Consider the following 20,607-nt stretch of genomic DNA (forward strand, 5'->3'; position numbering starts at 1 on the left):
TCATTTTTTTTATTTTACAATTTGAATTTAATTTTGTCAGTTATCATAGTATTATATTATTCTGATGTTAATGTACACCATAATAGGAAAAAGAGCTCAAAAATATATTTACAATTCTTATAAATGCGTATATATGTACATCTAATATATAATATTAATTAAAGACTGTTTAAAGTCGATGACCTAAAGTCAAACGCAATTACATAAATATGTATATAGTATGTACTACATAGTTACGCATATTATAATCAAATCGTATCGAAGTTGTTGGAGAATACTAATCAAATTATATCATAAGCGGTAAAATGATTCCTAACAATATTCATTTATGTAATATGACTAAGGTGACCAAATTTCCCAGGACCCAAAACGGGATGCTCCCAAAAAAAAGCCCCCCCCCCCCCCTCCCCATATATAAAAAATGTATTAATGAAATTTTTACTTTATTTTCATAATGTACAATTCTTGTGTATAAGAAAAATAGTTCATGCACTTCAGGCTGATTTTTTTGTTGGTCTTTAGGCTGATTTGTCTGAATGTGTACTACAAAGAACTATAAATTTTTCAAGAATATGTACTGTTTCTTTTAAATGGTGAACTTATCAACCTCTGACTAAGAAATAGTACATTTAATTAACATTTCAGGTAAATGAAAATGAAATTTATTTGTAGATAGAGTAATGTTTGGAATATTATTATGTAAGTATGTACGTATGTACAAGTTCAAAGTCAAGGGTTTATTTACTGAAGATATTTTGATCGCAATATGAAATTCCCCCTTTTTCAATAAATTTGTTAACCATTGCTATTTGTTAATAATTGCTTCCGGATGAGCATTGACTTTTTGATTCCTTTGAAATACAATCCTTTACAATTATTTCGGTTGCTAAGGGAAACGCTTCCGCAAAACAAACATTATTTTACGATAGTGTGAAAAGCATAAAGCCCAGTTCAGCATCCGATCTTTAGTTATGATTCTTATAAGTAAAACGAAGACGGGACAAAAAATTCTCCTGTGCATCAGTAGGTGGACAAACTGGACAAATCAAACGCATGGCACGTAAAAACCGGGACTTTCCCTTCCAAAGCGGGACGTATGGTCACTCTAAATGTAAGTTATAATTCTGAATTTATGTAATTTTGATTGGATTTATTCGATTGTTATTAAATAATTGGAAAATCGGGAAACCAAATGTAATTACGAAACATTCATGTGAATTTATATAGATCGTTAAACCAAAGTTTCAATTCGACTTCTGAAAGAAGTCAAATTATTGATATACATAAGCATGTATGTATAAATGAACTTTCTTGTACGAATCCGCATAAATGCAAATTTATTTTTTAAAAATCCCTGTTCAATGTATTAAAAGATCAACAGTATTGTTATTATAATAATATAACTTTCTTTTAATCAAATCGTCGATGATTCATTCGAAAGGTTAGTAATTTAAAATAACTTTATAATTAAATATGCACATATCCAATAAAAATTTAATGAAATATCAGTTTAAAAATCATAAACTTCGATCGTTTTTCCATGAATATAATTTAATCAAAGTTTATAAGAATCTATTTGCATATTTTCACTAGTGGCTGATTGGATTGAGAATTTCGTCGGAAAAATACTTCAGCAATTTTTCACTACCCACCCTCAAAAAAAAAATTATCAAAATAAGAAAACCACACCGCATAACTCATTCAAACATTACTAGATACTATGACATTCATATAAGGCAAAAAAAACCACCCACACAGGAAAATTCGGAAAACCTAAAGCGTCATATATCCGCAGTGTATCTCACTGTATAAGTGATTGTCAAATTTTCATATCAGAATTAGCTGATTATTACTACGGTTCTGTCAAAAATCCAACATACTCGTCAAAATCTATTCTCACTTTGTACGCAAAGTGAGAAAACTCCTAGATATAAAAATATCAGCATCGAAATAGATCCACCCACCATGTTTAAACTCCATACAAATTGCATATATACATTCGAATTTTTATTTACATGCAAAATATTATCTTCAAACATACAATGTTTGTCGACATCGTCACATAGTGAGTTATTTATGCGATGCGTTACAATGAATCCAAAACAGTGGGGAGGGTAGACCAATTCTGTAAAAAGTCATCATAACAATTAAAAATCAAAAGAAAACTGGAAAATGTTGAAAGGATACGATCGAGTCTTTTTGAAAACAAGAAAACTTTTGAAAACAAGGAAATCTATTTGCATGCTAAGAATAATCATTCTCCGTGATCGAACCGGTGTTATTGATTTTACTTTTTACTTTCCATATATAGCATTTATTGATGAAGTCGTCATCTTCCTCAACAAGAGTTTTGAAAAGACCGGCACGTTAAATCCGTTTCATTGATGACATAGTTGAATTAGATTTTAGCAATCATAAGGTTGTCTATCGTCTTTAATATATTTTCCAGCGTTGTCTATTAACAATACTGCTTTCTCTGGTAACCCCTTACTTAAAAAAAACTGTCACTTCAGGAACTCATTTGGTCTTGAACTAATCTTCAAAAATTTATCTTCTACCCATCCATGCTCCTTTTGGGTTATAATAATCAACAGGAAGGTTTTATTATTTCAGTCCCTTAAATGATCTATGTAGGCCTTTTTGCTTCCCCAACTACTAAAATTTCATTTCATAATACGCTCTTTAGGTGATTTGTAGGACTTTTTATTAAGACGAAGCAAGCGTTTTTGTTGAAATTTAAAAATATATTAAATTTACTTCAAGCACGGGTAATCAGCAAGCAGTATAATCCGCACCCGAATAATCGAGAGAACACTGTACATACATATCATATGCAATAGTTGATCCAATTTTTATACTCAAAAACCACTGTGTTTCATTTTTAATTTTTAATTCGTAAGATTAAGCGGTGAAATGCAGTTTTTTTCTTATATTATATTACAAATAATTGGAAAAATTTCTATATTTTCAATATTCAATGGATGAAATTGTTCTATGTAAATCAATTTATATGATTCGTGATCTTGTTGTACCTACTTTTTGATAATAATTTGACGTTTCAAAAGAAAATTTTCAATGTTGTGAATAAGTACGTAAGTCTAACCAATCTTAAGCATTCTCAATCAGATATTCTTATCTGTTATTTAATTTCAATTCAATGATTTTCCTCTACAATTCTTTTGTAAGGTACATATTGGAGTTTATCATAAGTCAAAATAATTGCGATTTTCAAAATATAAAAAAATAACGGAATTAAAAAAAACACGAAAAATTGACATGTAAGGCAATATATTGAATTATTGGTAATGAACTAAGTATACATAAATAAAAATTAAGTAAATTCGCAGTATATGTGTATGAATTTCATGCACAAAAAAATTCAATTTAATAAAAAACTACGTACATAGAGAAAGTAAAAATGATCAAACGGAGGAAATATCGGTTTTCGATGCTCCCAACCAAATCTTACACAAATTAAACCTTACATAGTTACAAAGTATCTTTCGAAATTATATATTTGATGATGTACTGAAATGGGTTTTTATCTGAACAAAATGCTATTTTTTCAGATGTATTGAAAGACAAAAATCAAAGATATTTATAGAAGTTTTCCGGTATTATACAGATCAGACTGAAAAATGCAATTTTCCAAGTTGTGAACGTACGTTAGTGGGCGAGAAGCTCCGGGAAATGGCCTTACTTAAGGTTTTAACACCGTAATACTCAGTATTGTATTTGGTTAAAGGGCAGAATTTGATCATATATACATAGAAAGGTGTTTTTTTTTTCATTTGAATACAAAGTATGATGGTGTGATAGTATGTATGTATGTAAGTAAGAGATGTCAGTAGATCTGTATGTATGTACTTAGAAACGAGTTATTGACTTTTGAATTACCATATCCACGAATCGGTATAATTTTATTTTCCGATTCTATGGAATCCATAAGAAAAACACCGCTGCATATAACATATTCACATTTACCGCGACAAATTGGCAGGGATAAAGCCGGGAATGTGGATTGAGTGGCGCTCCTTGGCGCCGATGTTTCAGCGCGCAGGCGTCCGTCTCGCAGCGTCTATAAAAGCCCGGGACACTCCCGATAGACGTTAGTCGGCAGGCAGGCGTCCCGCGGGACAGTGTAGTCGTTTCCGGTGCTACGTTATGTGGGACGGAAACGCGTGAAAATTCGCAGAACGCGCTCGCGCTCCACGAGGCCTCGCCATTTCGCCGTCGTTCATCTCCAACCTGGACGATTGTCTAATTTAAACCACGTTACAAACAATGGAACGTTCGTCTTGTGTTTCCTTCGCGTTGTGATTTTGACAGTTGATTGACTTGACGTGCCCCAACTATAAAAGACTATTGAATTTTCATTTGTGTTTCGTTTGATCTGCGGGTGAATCTGAGGTGAGTCTTTTCACGATTGTATACCGATTCGTTGGATACATTTGAGCTTTTTCAAATGTATTCAGTACGTACGAATTCGCCTATTGATTTGTTGCGCTCGTGTCGAACACGTTACTATTGAATTCCCTTGTTGAATTATTTTTTGCAAATTTTCATTGACATTTATTTATTTTAATTTGCAACTTCGTTAATATATGCAGTTTTAAATGAAAAACTTCAATATGATTTTTTTTTTGTAGCTATTCAATTGTTATTTTTTATCGATTCAAAACAAAACAATATTTTTTCATACTAATTAATTATTTGAATTAATTTCTCTTCAAATTTCAAATACTTCTTCTGCAAATGGACTACATATTAATGTATTTACAATCTGATTTTGATTTTTAAATGCTTTTTATTATTACGAAATTATGTTCACAATACATCTTATATCTATTTTAATAGCTACTGATCTACTGATCATTTTCTATTTTACAATTTAATTTAATTTGGTTAGTAATCAAAGTATTATATTATTCTAATGTTAATCTACAGCATAATAGGAAAAAGAGCTCAAAAATATATTTACAATCCTTATAAATGTTCATAATGTATTTACAACCTGAATAATTATGTATGTTCACATATTATAATATATATATATTTGAATATATATACATGTGTGTATTAAACCCTCGAGTATATCGGCTTTGCCCCCTTTATTCAAGTATTCTTAAATAAATATGTATATATAAATATAAATTAATATATATACATATATAATATGTATAATATGAGCCTTTATATTAGTCCAATTTTCAGTTGCAAAAACACTATTTCTGTTTGACTTAATTCACAATTTGTTATCCCTTATTTAATTCGATATGTCCAGAATTTCGGAAAAGCAGCATAAACGTATTACAGGCCACCAGTATTTTTAAATATTTTTTTTAACGCAAAAGATTATATTTAATGTTTTGCGAAATATTTCTCGAAATTAAGAAAAGTGTACTTTCCGCCGTTATATATCCCACTTTCAAATATAATGGCTCATCATAAAAATCAAGATCATCGTATAAATCCTATTGTTAGGTATTTTAATATATGTAATACATATATGTCTACATTGTACGTATTTGGAATTAAATAGAATTGTTTAAAATTTTTCAATATCGTTGAAATCTTATTGCTTTCATATTTGAAATTAATTTAAATTAAATAAATAAACGGATTGATGTTTATTATATTATAACATTACACAGCGATCGATGGCTTCAATTTAGTCTGATATTTCGAATGAAAATTTAATGCAAGAATTAAATTACAAGCTCCACAATCCTACTTTCATGTGCATAAAATAGTATTAAAATTTTTCAAAATTGGCTTCGATACGTCGATAAAAGCTTTTCTAGGACATTTAATTTGAGCTTTATTGAGTGTTAAAAGCTTTCAACGGAACATAAATTACGAACTGATAAATATGACATTTTTATATCGCATTCGGACTAAATAAACTCAAGGCGTTCATTTGAAAAGGGCCCGAATCGTCTCGCTGTAATTTATTTGAAAATCAAGGATAAGGTTAGGAATTTTAATATATCGAATCAAATAGTAAAAATATTCAGATCAGGGTTGAATTTTTTCAATCACAAAGAAATCTAGCCACTTATCATCGAACGGCATCAGCTCGTTCCGTCGACAAATTCGCGTCACTCTTGTTGCTTTTGGAAAGTGTGTCGGCCCATTAATTAGTGGAAATCTTGACACTTTTCAAATTAAAAAAAGATTTAAATGTTTTAAAAATACATTCGCCATTTCCACTTGCTTGTTTGTGTCTCTAGGCATGTTCGCGGTGTTTTTATTGTATTCGAACAATCCCACGGTCGTTTAGCTTTAGATGCATAAATTTTGAATGTCAGATGTTCAACGCTCTGGTTGTGTTTACTAATGTTGTTTCCGCGTCGAAATTTGACTGCGTCCAGTATGAGCATTTTATACCAGTATAGTTTGCACTTTGGCTGATTGATTTCTGTGTTTATGAGAGCACGAATAGTTTACCTGTTATTGGCGAGTTAACACATGAACGGCAGATCCCCATCTGGCCGAGTTAACTCGGGCAGTGTGAACTGCGAAGGCCGATTCGTCTTGGGGCCGACACACGCCTCAAGAATTCAGAAAATTAACAACAAGAAAGCTCAAAAAATGGCAGCGCACCGAGGTTATTATTGCGACTGTGTGGAGACAAAAATAAAGCTCGGATTCCCGCCGAGAGCTTTCGCATAACTCACAGGTGAAAATTCCGCATCCACTTTCGGAGCCAACTGATTCAGGATGATAAACGTCGTTTTTCTACATAAATAAACGCCGTTGATGATTTTTACAATCATTAAAAAATTATGCGTATATTTTAATAATATAATATTTGACTAATTTCGATATATCATACATACATACATACAGCATTCTCAGAATTGACAACGCATCGATTGAAATGTCGTATGTCACATGAAAACAGCAAATTTTTGTATTTGGAAACAACTCAAGTTGGAGAAGACGTTCTGTATCGTCGTGAATCTGTAAAAAATGATTAAAAAATTCCGAAAATAGTATTAGCCCATTTAAGTGAGTGAAAATCGGGATTTGTACCGATTTTTGATGTTTTTTCTTTAAATTTAAACACCGCTTTAGTGGTTGATTTTATTTTATTCACTTAATCATATAGACGGAATAATTTTACATGAAAAAAACCTGACATGGAATGTTTCTTCACATTGCTAAACTTTATCGCGCCTACCTCAAACTCTAGTATGGGCGTGTCTCCAGTCAATTATCTATACCTTAAACGTGAAATACTTAAAATATGGGCTTTTATTCGGGGAAATTTTAATTGAAAATATACTAGAAAAATCTCAAACAAAGGGGTGTGTCCCCCTTTGTAATAACTTGTAATTTGTTTGGGTTATTTTAATGATCCATCTAAAAATATCAATCCCCATGCAGAATTAATTAAATTGTATACAAAACAAATCTGCTTACTATATAAATTAAAAGAATACTCGAAATTTTTGCATATTAGAAATAGTCTTAAATTTAGCACTTTAATTTTTTTTTTTAATTTAAGCTAGATAAGAATCTATTACCCAAATATTTTAATAACCATAAATATGCAGGTAGAAAGAGAGATATACATAATTATAAAACTAGAAATATGAATAAATTAATTATAGGTATAGTTAATAAAGCAAAAACTGCAGGAGGTGTTTTCCACAGAGGTATTCAAATATATAATGACCTTCCTGAGAGCATTTGAGGTGCTAGTAACATTCGAGCTTTCTTAAGGGTTGTTAATGAATACCTCTGTGGAAGATGACGTCATTACATATATATGTAAGTTTAATAAAATGCTTGGAATGTATATATATATATATATATATATATATATATATATATATATATATATATATATATATATATATATATATATATACATATAAATGAATGTCTGTATGTGTCTGGAATAGGCTCCTAAACCACTGAACCGATTACGATGGAACTTTCAGGATTTATTGTATGTATGTCCGGGAAGATGACGGTAAAAAACGGGAACAGAAGCGTGAAAAACGGGAATGGGTGTCATTGCAACGCTATAATTTCAAATGTTTTCGCGTCGCGAACAACGTGTTCGCTGCCTATGTTTTTCCGACAAATGGGAACGGGAACGAGAACGGGAACGGGAACGGAATATGCGTTATTGTGGCGTTATTGCGCATGCCGGGTTCAGCTAGTAATAAATACATATTTTTCCAAACAGATGACTCAATATACGCGCCAAACAACTGTGTACATGTTTTGCATAGCACCACGCAGCTCAAGTACTCAAATTTTATCATCTCTCAAGTATTTTTTGACATATTTTTCATTTGCCTTTGACAAGGCTTAAAAATTCAGACAAGGGTTGACGTCCCGTATGTATGTATGTACATCGACGTGCATACTTCCTCTCCTTAAATCAACGAGATCCAAGGTAGCATCTTAATAAAACACGTCTATAAATCAACGTGTCGTAAGGGCTGGAGACAGGCAAAGGTCAACGTCACCTCGAAAAACTAACTCCTTTCAAGGTAAAGAGAATATAATCAAATACGACAGGGAACGGTCGAAGGGAGGTTTGTCTAAATGTTTAAATTCGAAAGCGCTGAACTTGAGTCACACAAAACATTACACACCAGGATGTGTAACATCTCAGACGCATCTAGCCGCGGCTCGGTGACACAGCTTGGAAATAAATCCAGTGCCAAAATAGAACCAGCGAGTCGAATACCACGTCGTCGACGACGACAACGACGACGACGACGTACTTCTACCTCTACTTCCTGTACGTCATTGTCGACGCGCTCCGCTACTTAACACTCGCCGAAGATGTTATGCAAAGGTATGTCGAGGAGTTCGCCCTCGGGTCTCGGAAGGTCGACGCGGTCTTGACTGATTTCGATGGACGACCTCTGTCTTCACTATTGAGTTTCGGCGGTTTTGACCCACTTGGTTAAAGTGGACACACTGTGAGGCTTAATTCGATCGGCGTATTCGCGTTGGAAATACCCCTCGAGGTACCTACTGGGGAGCGAGATTGTTATGATGGAAATTCGACCCAATTACATAAAATGAATGGAATTTCATTCAACGAGGACCACTTGATAAAAACGTGAAACGGAGATTATCAATGTTTGTATAATATACATAATTGGTTTTTTTTTTAATTGAGAATTAATTAACAGACCCTACCACGGATGTAGGCGTATACTATTATTCTGACCACTTCATTTGTGTGGTTCGAATATTGTAATAAATATTTGACCCACTTCCAATTATTTTGGAAAATGGCATATTTTTACTTGGTTACCGTATCAACTAATCATTCAGTACTTGTTTTATACATATCTACAAGTGTATGATTCCAATTTTTAAACAATGTTTTTTTACGTGCGCGGATTTTTGGCCGAATTTAGGGCAATGAACGCTTGGTCGAAAGGAAATTTGGCCGATTGTGTATTGAAATTACTCAAAACTCACTGGAAACAGACACATTAATTCGAAATTACGTAATATTTTTGATAAAATTAAACAATTAAAGATTTCATTCGGCCAAACGCCTGTCCGTTCGGCCAAGTATCCGTTTGCCTAATTGTCCATCGGTCTAGTGTCCGTCGGCCAATAGTCTATTAACTTTTTTCTTTGTTTAAACTTACATATATATATATATATATATATATATATATATATATATATTACAGTTTAAGTCTGTCTTCCAGTTGTAATATATTTTGAATAGTTGAAATATATTCCATCTAACCCAATTCATATGGCGAATTACATTCCATCTGGTTAAAATATATTACAACTGAAAATTCAGTTCAACTATAAATTGGCACCAGGTAAGATGGAGAGGTTAGGCTTTCGTGAAAGCGTCACTCAATTAATGAATTGACTTGGAAAGTCACAATTTTGTTTTGAACACATTCTCGGAAATGTCTTAATACGGTAGTCATTACCTTCATTCGTAATGCCTAGCAAATATTAACGCATTATTGAATTTTAAAGCATTTGTAAATACATCAGAGCTGTCAAAGCTCAACTGGCGCACATTGTTGAAAGTGTATTTGCACTTTTAAAGATATTATTTACTGGTTGGATTGTATTTGAATATGAATGACCTAAAGCGCCAGTTGGAATATATTATAACTGAAAATACACTTCTACTGTAACATATGTATATAAAAAAAAGGTTCAAATAATAAAGAATTTTAAATTAGCTAGTGGGTACTATCCGATTCCATGCTATTAAAATTTACTAAAGGTTTTTTCATGAAATATTGAATACCGTCTGGATAAACAATTCTTCACAAAAAAACTCTCTATTCCTCTTCTCGTAACCTTTTATCCTCTCGAGTTGGATACCGATATTTTTCCATTAATTTCAGTGAACAATGGATAAGGTTCGTATTTCTCAGTTTTTAACATTTTTGTGAAGAAAATTCAAGGAACTGTGAGTAGCTACGAGCGGCTGGAAAATTATAACATATATTTTTTTATACTATTATATGTACAATGTCTAACAACCTTTCAAGGATTCTCAGTTGCCAATATTACGAAATGTTCTGGAACATTTCGTAGCTTTTTTTTCCCCGGTGAATATTAATTAGCTTTTTGCTTCATACTGTCGAGAATATTTTGCATTACGGAGCGAAAATCCCTTATCGTCGAATATCATCTGGCTAGATATTTCGTAATCCGATCGGGAAAAAAGGTTCACTTTGTGAAAACAATTTCTTTGTACGTTTGTTTATCGAATTTCGTGTAATATCGATCAGGCATGTTTACGCCGACACGTGCTTCAACGGTCAAAAGGTTAACGACGCTTTTCAATGTTAACGATCCACTTGTTGATCGAACGATTTTAACCCAGCGAGAGATTATACATCTCGTTAGACACCCACTTCACCCTTGACATTAATTAACAAATAAACTATTATAAACTGGCCTGATTTCGTTTCAATCTGTTTGAAATGATCGAAGACTCTCCGTTTGTGTGAACTTGACGCAATGAAAATAATTGAATATTTCACAGTCGGGTAAAATTTTCGGTAATTTATAGCTCGTTTGATTGAGATGAACCAATCCAGATCGCTTCCTGTTTTATTGAGCGGTTTTCGTGCCAAGAGCCATATTACCGATCAATCAGATTCCTCTTTAAAGTTTTTCATACGGTATATTCGGCATATCGATACCGAATATATCGAAGTTCAGGGTTGGTTGTTAGCATAATATTTATGCCTGAGCAATCAATGTATTTTCGCATTTGACGCTAAATTAGATATAGTTGTAATAAATCGAGTTCATTTGAAAGCCAGATGTTGAATTTAATCAACAAACACACTCATCTCACCTTACGTAACGAGTGCGATTCGCTCGATTGATGCACTTTGTATCGCGTTAAGATGTTTACTGCACTTTAGGCGGCTGATGCATCTGTTATTGTTCCCGAAAATATATTGCCCAGTCTCGATTTATTCATTGTGTACGTGAAATATAATGTTATATTAATATCGTCCGCGTAAAAGCATAATGATGGGTCCGGTATGCGGATTCGACTCCAGAATAAATCCGCTCGTCCCGAAATACTCGCGGTATGTGATAAATTTCAGACGCTCTTTATTCAGATTTGCTGAAATAAAAAAATAATTTAAGAAGAAGAGGACACATTTCGAACGTGTCGTCCGATTTGTAAATGCGATTTGTCTTTTTCTGGCGAAAAATGCGCGTGGTGTTTAAAATGAATCATAGTCAATTTAACATCGCCATGTACGTACATATGTGAAGATCAAAATAATCACATAATTTATGTGACTTAAATTTGTATCAATTATGCAAAAAAAAAATCAAATTATTCTTTCAAAATAATGATTACATTTATCTTCGCAAAGTATAAGATTGTGCTTTAAATTTCAGTATATGGATTAATGTTTCGAATAAAATTAAATGTGCCTCTATTTTTTTAATTATTATATTTTCCCATGATGCCATTACAGGTTGCCCCTGAGCTACACCAATTATTAAACTTAAAAATGTATCTAAGTACTTAAATTGTATTTAAAATATTACATTTAAAATTGTAATTAAAATATTATATTTAAAGCTAGTATTAAACTTGTACATATATAAATTTTTAATTATATTCAAATAGTTACAAAGTAGGTAGGATGGTTTTGCCAATTTGATGATGAGTCGTTTCAACAATGAAATCAGATAAATTGACCAAACTTTGATAGGAAACGATCGACTTGGAGTCACAAATATCCAATTTTGACCAGTAGTACTACATAAATACTCGGAATAAATTATTTTCAATCGAAGTCAACCCAGGACTTGAGCCCGGGAACCTCTCAGTGGTTAGCATTAATACAACCTCCGAGCTATACTGCTGGCTATCATAATTACTATTCACAATTATATCTGTCCTTATTTATATATTTATTGTATAATATACATTGAAAATGTTATAAACAGAGAATTTTAATTGATTTATTTAAGTTTGGCCTATTGTGGCATTAAAAGAATCCCTAATGCGCCACAATGGTTGAAAATATAATAGAAAAAAAATATATATATATACAAAAAAAAACAGTAACGAATAATCATTAAAAACAATAGCATTAATAATAGAAGATACAAAAAAAATCATAATAATATAAGTGGCTCTGGGCATCATAAAGTTGTAAGATTGCGCGGTATGGCTATCGCCATACTTAATTAGTTTCCACCACAGTCGTGTGTAATGTTTGATGTTCGATGTATGTTATGGTAAAAATTTGATCATATTACTCGCAAGATGTGGAAGTGCATCGTTAAAAGTTGCAAAATGCACAATAAAGATGACTGTGGTGGAAACTAATTAAGTATGACGATAGCCATACAGAAATCTTACAACACTATAATGCCTATAGACACTTTAATTTCCATGGTTAGAACAATATTTTAAAGGGCATTAATATGGGTATAAGATCTCTTCAACTTATTTACAGTATTTATACAGTGTATCAATAATGTTATACAATATCTTTCATTGTGCAAAATTGTACATAAAATCAAAATTTTATTATTATGAAACTTTTATTGGCTGCCTCGTATCAGGCAAACTCACTTTTGGGTTACTTTTATATTATACGATACTCCGTACTTTACCATACGATATTATCCCACAAACAAAATATGCAATATTCAGAAAGAATAATATGATATTCTACCCCATTCCAGACTCATCATCCCACTCAATCCTTATAACAGGTGTGCACATATGCACGTACGCAGATATGTAGATAGAGATAAATCAATACATCGCGTTATGAAAGACTACCCACTATATACATATGCACATGCAAGCGTACGTGAAAACATGATTTTTTGGAATTCCTCGAGCTAAGTGCGTGCCTAATTGTATTCTGTCGCGAATTCCGCAATATTATTCGCGTTTGTTTCGAAACTCCCGGCGCTAATTCGACGCGAGTCAGGCAATTTGTCTTGAGATTTATGTATGTCGTCGGCGAACTGGCGATTATGGCGCCTAAATTTCAAATACCATCAAAAGAACCAACTTTATCCCCGGGTAGAAAGTGCAGATTTTCATATCGGTTCGTTGACACCGAAGGTCGCAAGGTTCACGCAGTTGACGATCGGTTTTATGTGTATAACCGGAAACTCGAGATGGAGATCCGATAGGTGAACGGGTGGATTCATCCGGTTGTGGTTTTCACCAGATTTTGATCTGTGCTATTGAAGATTCCATCGTGTGTGTGTGTGTGTGTACGTATGTATGTGTATTTTCAACGAAACATTTACTATGTATGTTGTATATTTGTGCGGTTACCGCAGGGACTATTCGCACAATGATCCTTTGATATACGTTTGTTTTTGTCGAAGTACATAAGTCGACCGACCTTCAACTGGTGTGGGTGAAGATGAATAATTCGGCTTTTAACTCTTGTAGGTATACATATATGCATACTTGCGAAATGCATGTGCACCCGGCCAAGATGAGACGTATCAATTTAATATGGCATACAACAATTTCGTGTGTAAAACATTAGTCTAATTTGGTATTTTGATAGATGATACCCACTGTATATATTAAAAGCGCTCGAATATTTTTTGCATACGATTATCGACGATTTGACGCTCTTATTTGTATAAAAAAATAGTGTGAATGAAATATAATTATGTATATAAGTGGGAATGCTTTTACAATGTCGTAGCTTTCTAAGCCTGGTGGGTTCATCGTTTCATTCCTCTTCGTCAATCCATATTTCGCATACCATTTACCTTTCTAAGGTATCGATTTCTATATATATTATGTTCGAATTAAATTTAAGGGTGGATATTTGATGAACTTCAAATCTCAATCATTACTCTCTACTCATCAAATTTTGGTCAGTTAAGAAAACAGAGCCGATGATGTGAAGAATGATATTTGAAGCACTATTGAAATAAAAATTGAAGATGAAATGTTGTAGTGAATGATATCATTAGCTAATACGCATTTAGAAAATTATAAAAAAGTAGACCCATATATTATTTTATTGCATGCATACATCATATGTGCATCATAAGACAGAATACCAAATTTGGGAGTTCTTAAAAGAAAACTATAGAGTTTTATAGTGGATAAATAAGTAATTATACATCATATGTGCCATGACAGGAATTACCCCCAGTTGACACATATAGTTAATAATGTTTGTACATAAGTACTAATAATGTTTCAAACATGGCAGTACATAGAATACAATAGATAGACACTTGGGAGAATCAATAAAAAAAATTGATACACAGCAAATGTATTATGTAGTTAGCATTTATAAGAATTTGCGGAAAACGATTTGAGATTTATTGGATCCGTTACAACAATAACGCTAGAAAAATCCAAAAATCGAACAGGAGACGGTTTATTTGTGTTTTAATAACAACAAGATCTCGCCAGCGGCGTATTTGCTTGGGAATTGAACCCACGACCTATCTACTGGTGTGAAATAGCTCTACCAGTGCAATACGCTGTGGCTAATGGTTATATTTAGATCATGGCATTTACTATAAATTAGAAGTTCACTCTACCTGTATGTATGTATATAATAGCAATTGTCAATTGGAACGTGGGTCGTGACAGACGATTTTTTCCCTTTGAGATATAATTGGTGCGGAAAATTGTTTGAAGCGAAAAAAAGTACGTAAGAAAAGGAATGAAAGGAGGACTCGTTCGAGCGAAAGTCGGAAAATATTTTTAAATAAATATAATACAGCTTTAAGTAATCTGTCTTAAAAAAAAATACGTCATTTCCCATAATTGGAAAATATTCGTGCCACTTATTTTAATTCAAAATTTGAATTGCAATATTTATTAATAGGCTTTTCATTGCTACATATGTATATTCGTAACAAAGCTTTGTAATATTCAGTACAAACAATGTGATATTCAGTATTCCGATATTATTTTAAAAGCACTGCACTTCGTAATGAAATTATCTATATCGTCAATGAATGAACAAGTGGAGCTTTAATTCATGGAATAGATTAATACACTACATTATATTATTGTTATCGTGAATGAATTAAGTGTGTCATTATATTAACAAGTGACCCAAATTAATCACGGTTGCGATATCGACCACTACGTTCTATGAAGCGTTTTGAAATATAAAATTATAATATAGAGTGCTTGAAAATATAAAATCTTTTACCTTCCGCTTTAATATTATGAATGTCGATTTTAATTAAATTTTATTGAGGGCAGTAAAATTTTACGGTTTCCCCTTCTGCTTTTTTCAGAATCAACAATGAAGACGGAAGAGAAAAGCGCTAACATCCCAAGGGTGAGGATAGCCGTTTTGGGAAACATCAACGTCGGAAAATCTGGTAATTTCACTAATATACATACAAAAAGTTTCTATTTATAATAATTCATTTAGATGATGTTTCTGCCCCTTTTTTTCATTTCATTTTGTAATTAATGTTTTGTATTTATTTTCAAGCTGACAGAAATTCATATGAAATACATATTTTTATTTTAATTAAAACTCAAATGTTAAAGTTGTTAACCTTTATCCTAAAAGTACACAAAAAATTCATAAACATAACATATTTTGTTTTTGAAGATAATAAATATCCCTCCAGTGTAAGAATATAAAAAATCTGGTTGTTTTTAAAGAATTTATTTGAATTTAAATTGAAAAAATCTATGTAATATATGTTTACTTTTATGTTTTTAATGTATTCATTTTAATATAAATATAATTAATTTGTTATATTTTTCAGCCTTAACAGTACGATATCTGACAAGAAGATTTATAGGAGAATACAGATCAAATACTGGTGAGTTTATTTTAAAATTAACCCTATATTATTTCGTAGCGATTTTTTCTTTTGTATTTTTCTTGACTCTTGGCTCTTTCTGTTTTTATTTGTCGTCAAGATACATATTTTCAGCCTCTACCTTGTGTTTGGTTTCGGTTAGAAATCTCGTCGTTTGGGTTAAGCTGGGATTTTCCAAGCTTTTCGCGGAAAACTTTGGAATTCTTGAATGGAATTTCCCGGCTGAAATGTGCAAATAGAATGCCGCAAAAACAACGCACAAAGGCCGTTGTTACGCCTATAAAGATATATGTATGTACGATAGACAGCTTTCAGTCATTGGCTCAGTTCTTGGAAGCTTCGTTGTGAGCTTTGACGAATCATTTTGTTTGCGAAACTCTTGCACGTCTACATTTGGTCATACTTACGCGTAAGCCTCTCGAAATACAACGAAAATGTATTTTTGATCTTCATAGCGTGGTTTGATTACGTTCAATAAGTACGCAGTCTAGATATTATTTTCCGATTAATCGAATAAAAACGTGTTGTCTTAACCTGAATAGTAGCGCAATCATAAAAGCCATGCTCTAACAATCTATATTTAATTTGATTCGTGTTGTGTAAATATATTAAGTTGAATAATAATAAAGCTATGTATAACGTTGCGTAATATTATCGCATTTTATAAATCGAAGGTGAGCTATTCATAATACTTTTATATCAATGTTATTGTAATACAGTGATATACGACCTGTGATATACAGTATGTACATGTGTAGAGTTCGTATATTTATATATTTTTTTAATATTATGCGTATTATGCCTTCAGTATGACTGTTCACTTTCGATACATGTTTGTTGTTGTTGCAGTCAAATTATGATAATAGAACACTGGTTGGATATTACTGATGTATACAAAACATTCTCAAAATAGCCGAACACAGTCGTTTGAAAAGTTTCACATATGAAATTTAAAAATATATCGCTAAGACTAAGCGCTTGGTGTTTTTTTTTTTTTTTTTTGATAATTGTAAGTAGGTGCAAAAAACAGTGAGTTGTCTTACTTTGTGGATTACATTTGGAAATTATTTGGAGACGACCCGAATATTTCGTACCGAAATTTTTCATGAATTATTTTCGAAGTCACTCACATGTTACATTGTGATTTTTTTATGTTTATAAAAGCATATTTTTTCATTTATCTATCATAGAACACAAGATTTCTTTCAAGATGATAATGTACGCATTAATATCGCTATATAAAGGCCATGTGTTTCTGTTTGTTTGCAAAAAACAACTTGTTTTTGTATAGATTATATTGTTTATAATATTTCATTATTTTTTTTTATTATTTATGTGTATGTTAATACATCGATAATTTTCAATTGAGTTTTAAAATATAATTTTCCTTAAAATTTTTATTTAGAATATCAATAAAAAAAAAAGCCAAGCCGCGTTTTATTGTTTTACCGCTGAATCGCAAACGCATTAAATTAAATAAGACGATAAAATTCACAATAAAATAATAAAAAAAGGCACGTTAATAAATATTTTTTAAAATTTCGATATTTTTGTATGGTAATTGCTTTGGCAGCAACAAGAAAAAATTGAAATACTGGGACAAACATCGTTCACGGGGGAAGAAAAGTCGAGTCACTTGCCAATTCTGTGTCTGCGGTTATTTGTATTTTTAAAATCAGTATTATTATACTTTCAAACAGGAAGTCCACATTACGACTACAACGTCGACAAACATGGAATCACCCGAATTTATTTTCGAAACTTGCACTTGACCATCACATTGCACTCTGACAATGAACACTTTTTTTCAGACAACCTACTACTTTTGTATACAAACGCGAAAGATGCGTCGCAAATTCTGGCAAAACAACAACATTGCATGAAAATTATAATACTAACCAACATTGTTTACAATCTAGACATATTTCGCATACTTCCTCTTCGATTTGCAAGCTAGAATTCAACTGATTAACCGTCACATAGCATCGGTTTTCCAGATCCAATCCATATCCAATTTCCAATAGTGTCCCCTATATTAACATAATAATATCATAGCATTGTATTGTTATAGTGTTATTACTCTTGGGATTTCATTCATTATTGAGGTCAGACTAAATTTGGCTCGTGTGAATAAACGTTGAAAAACTTGTCTATTCAAGTAACATATAAGTTAGGGTACCGTGAGTTAGTATATCAATATTTAAAAACGTACAAGCATTCGCTTTTGTAGTCGAATGTTCACTTGGACGTTATTGTAATTTGTGTGTGTGTGTGTGTGTGTGTGTGTGTGTGTGTTATGAAATATATGTTCTGAATAATATATTTATTGAATCATAAATGAGGAAACAATTTCCTTGGTAGGTCTTCGACCAGCTCACAGAGCCGTGTCAAAATAATAGCAATATTTCTCCCGGTAAAATGGGAAAGCTTACCTTGTTTTTCGTATGGTACTATAAAAATGTATGAGAATAAATGAGTCAACGACTCCTTTACTTATTCCCAAAGGAGGAGGTTGATCAAAGGAGTATCGTCGGTACATGATCGGTATATGTACATACATACATATGTATGTATCGCATTGTGCTGAAGTCGTTAACCCTTTCGGTTTCTAGTCTCATTTTACGCGATCGATATCCGTTCTCTCTATGATTGATACATTTGTATCGCTCGCATTGCTATGATTGACTGCGTGTCGACTCAGATTTGATCATTCAATTTAAGTGAAACGCTCTAATTTCACAAGATTTGCATGATTTAGTATCCCTGTTAAGATCTACGGCTCGGGAATGTTTTGGCTCATTTGCAAGATCAAAAATAATGAATGAAAACGTCCAAGCATCGGAGATTTCACAAATGCGTAATCCTATGCTAGAATAAATTGTATTTGGTCTTGTTTCCAGGGACAAAAGCGGGTTAATGACTTTCGTTTCCCAATTTTTTGCTAAGGGAATGTGTGTCAACGATCCTGACCCGTTGGTCCAGTGCTGAAAAAGCGACAGTATGATCCGATATCAAAGTCCCCAACGCAATAATGAACCAAGTTTGACGTCATCGGAGTGCTTTTTTTTTCTTACCACTCGCATCCCAATTTTCCTCTCTCTCTTTTCGTTTAATCCAATTGAACTTTTATTGCTCGAATGCAAACGACTTTAACCGGTTAGCTGGCACGAGAAGAAAAAGAGCTGGCCAGCTTCAAACATCTACTATCCGGCCTACGCTTTCAATGAAAATAAATTCCGCAACTTTCAGCGTGAGCAAATTTTCAGAATTTTCTGCGCGTCTCTTGGGAGTCGCATCGCGAACTTGCGAATCACCGCTCTTCAACAAAAATTACTATAAAGCATTTCAGCTAAATTCTAAATACGTACCAGTCTACGTATATGCATATGTATATACATATATGTCCCTTTTAAATCGAGCACTTTTTGCGATGTAATTATTTAAATAGAATTTTAAGACCCACCGATCCGCAAACGCAAATATTTACACACGCTCCTAAGTGAACCTAATTACATTGAAAAAAAAGGTGAATTTAACGCCTGCTAATTTTTTAAAGTAATTGTGTTCTATTTTAGATTTCGCATTGAACATGCTTTAATTTTAAATCGCCACTATTATCAACAGCTTCAACTTTTTTTTCAAATATATTATACATACGTAAACAATGGATCGTGCTAAAAAATATACAGATATGCGAGTTTACACTGAGTCATTGTTTAGCGGGCTTTCTGCGAAGATGACTCTTTCAACACACCTTCAAACGATTCAGGGTTGAGTCGGATTGGAAAATTTTGCACATGATGATTTCCGCGACTGCATACATGCTCAAAGTGACAAATTCACTGCATCCGATGACGCAAACGTGATTATTATTGATGCAAACTCAATGACGAATGTGTCAAATACATACAATAGCAGGACTCTAGAAATAGTTAGTAAAAGACATCGGTGCTAATTCAGCCATTCAACCGTATTCTTAGTTCTTTGTATCTAAAATCTTTTTATATTATATATTTTTTTAGTATATGTGTGATCGTTTTTGATATTTAAATTGGAATATATGCATACTTCAGACAGATCTAACTCGGTCGTTGCGTAACAGAACATTACTCTCTGTCTCTGTGTGGATGTTTTCGTTGATTTTGAACACAAGTTCATATCTGAGAAATTCGCATTCAGCCACAGTTTTACTTTGAAAAGTAACATACACTCATTACTTACGATTATCCGTTCTTTCGATCAAAGTAAAGTTCGCCAAAGTTAAACGCGCCGGTCGTTCAACTCTCCACGAGGAACTGC

The 20,607-nt window shown here is 32.6% G+C and overlaps 2 protein-coding genes and 1 long non-coding RNA gene across 4 annotated transcripts in view; 2 read left to right on the plus strand and 1 right to left on the minus strand.

Annotated features, from left to right (window-relative positions):
* The window catches only part of LOC143920959 (uncharacterized), a 561,395-nt gene that overhangs the window by 484,614 nt on the left and 56,174 nt on the right, over positions 1-20,607 (plus strand). The gene's annotated exons all lie outside the window — the stretch shown is intronic.
* The window catches only part of nesd (SHC binding and spindle associated nessun dorma), a 325,057-nt gene that overhangs the window by 21,494 nt on the left and 282,956 nt on the right, over positions 1-20,607 (minus strand). The gene's annotated exons all lie outside the window — the stretch shown is intronic.
* LOC143921243 (ras-related and estrogen-regulated growth inhibitor-like protein) overlaps positions 4,112-20,607 on the plus strand; it is a 48,255-nt gene continuing 31,759 nt past the window's right edge. The window contains exons 1-3 of one of the 2 annotated variants that reach the window (XM_077444452.1): positions 4,112-4,410; positions 15,766-15,852; positions 16,252-16,308. In XM_077444452.1, coding sequence (XP_077300578.1) covers positions 15,774-15,852; positions 16,252-16,308 — 136 coding nt within the window. In that variant the 5' untranslated portion in view covers positions 4,112-4,410; positions 15,766-15,773. Of the gene's footprint in view, positions 4,411-8,612; positions 8,825-15,765; positions 15,853-16,251; positions 16,309-20,607 lie in introns of those variants that run through there. The other variant, XM_077444451.1, reaches the window with a different exon arrangement.

This window comes from Arctopsyche grandis, chromosome 13 (assembly GCF_051622035.1).
Source record: "Arctopsyche grandis isolate Sample6627 chromosome 13, ASM5162203v2, whole genome shotgun sequence".
Classification (NCBI taxonomy): domain Eukaryota; kingdom Metazoa; phylum Arthropoda; class Insecta; order Trichoptera; family Hydropsychidae; genus Arctopsyche; species Arctopsyche grandis.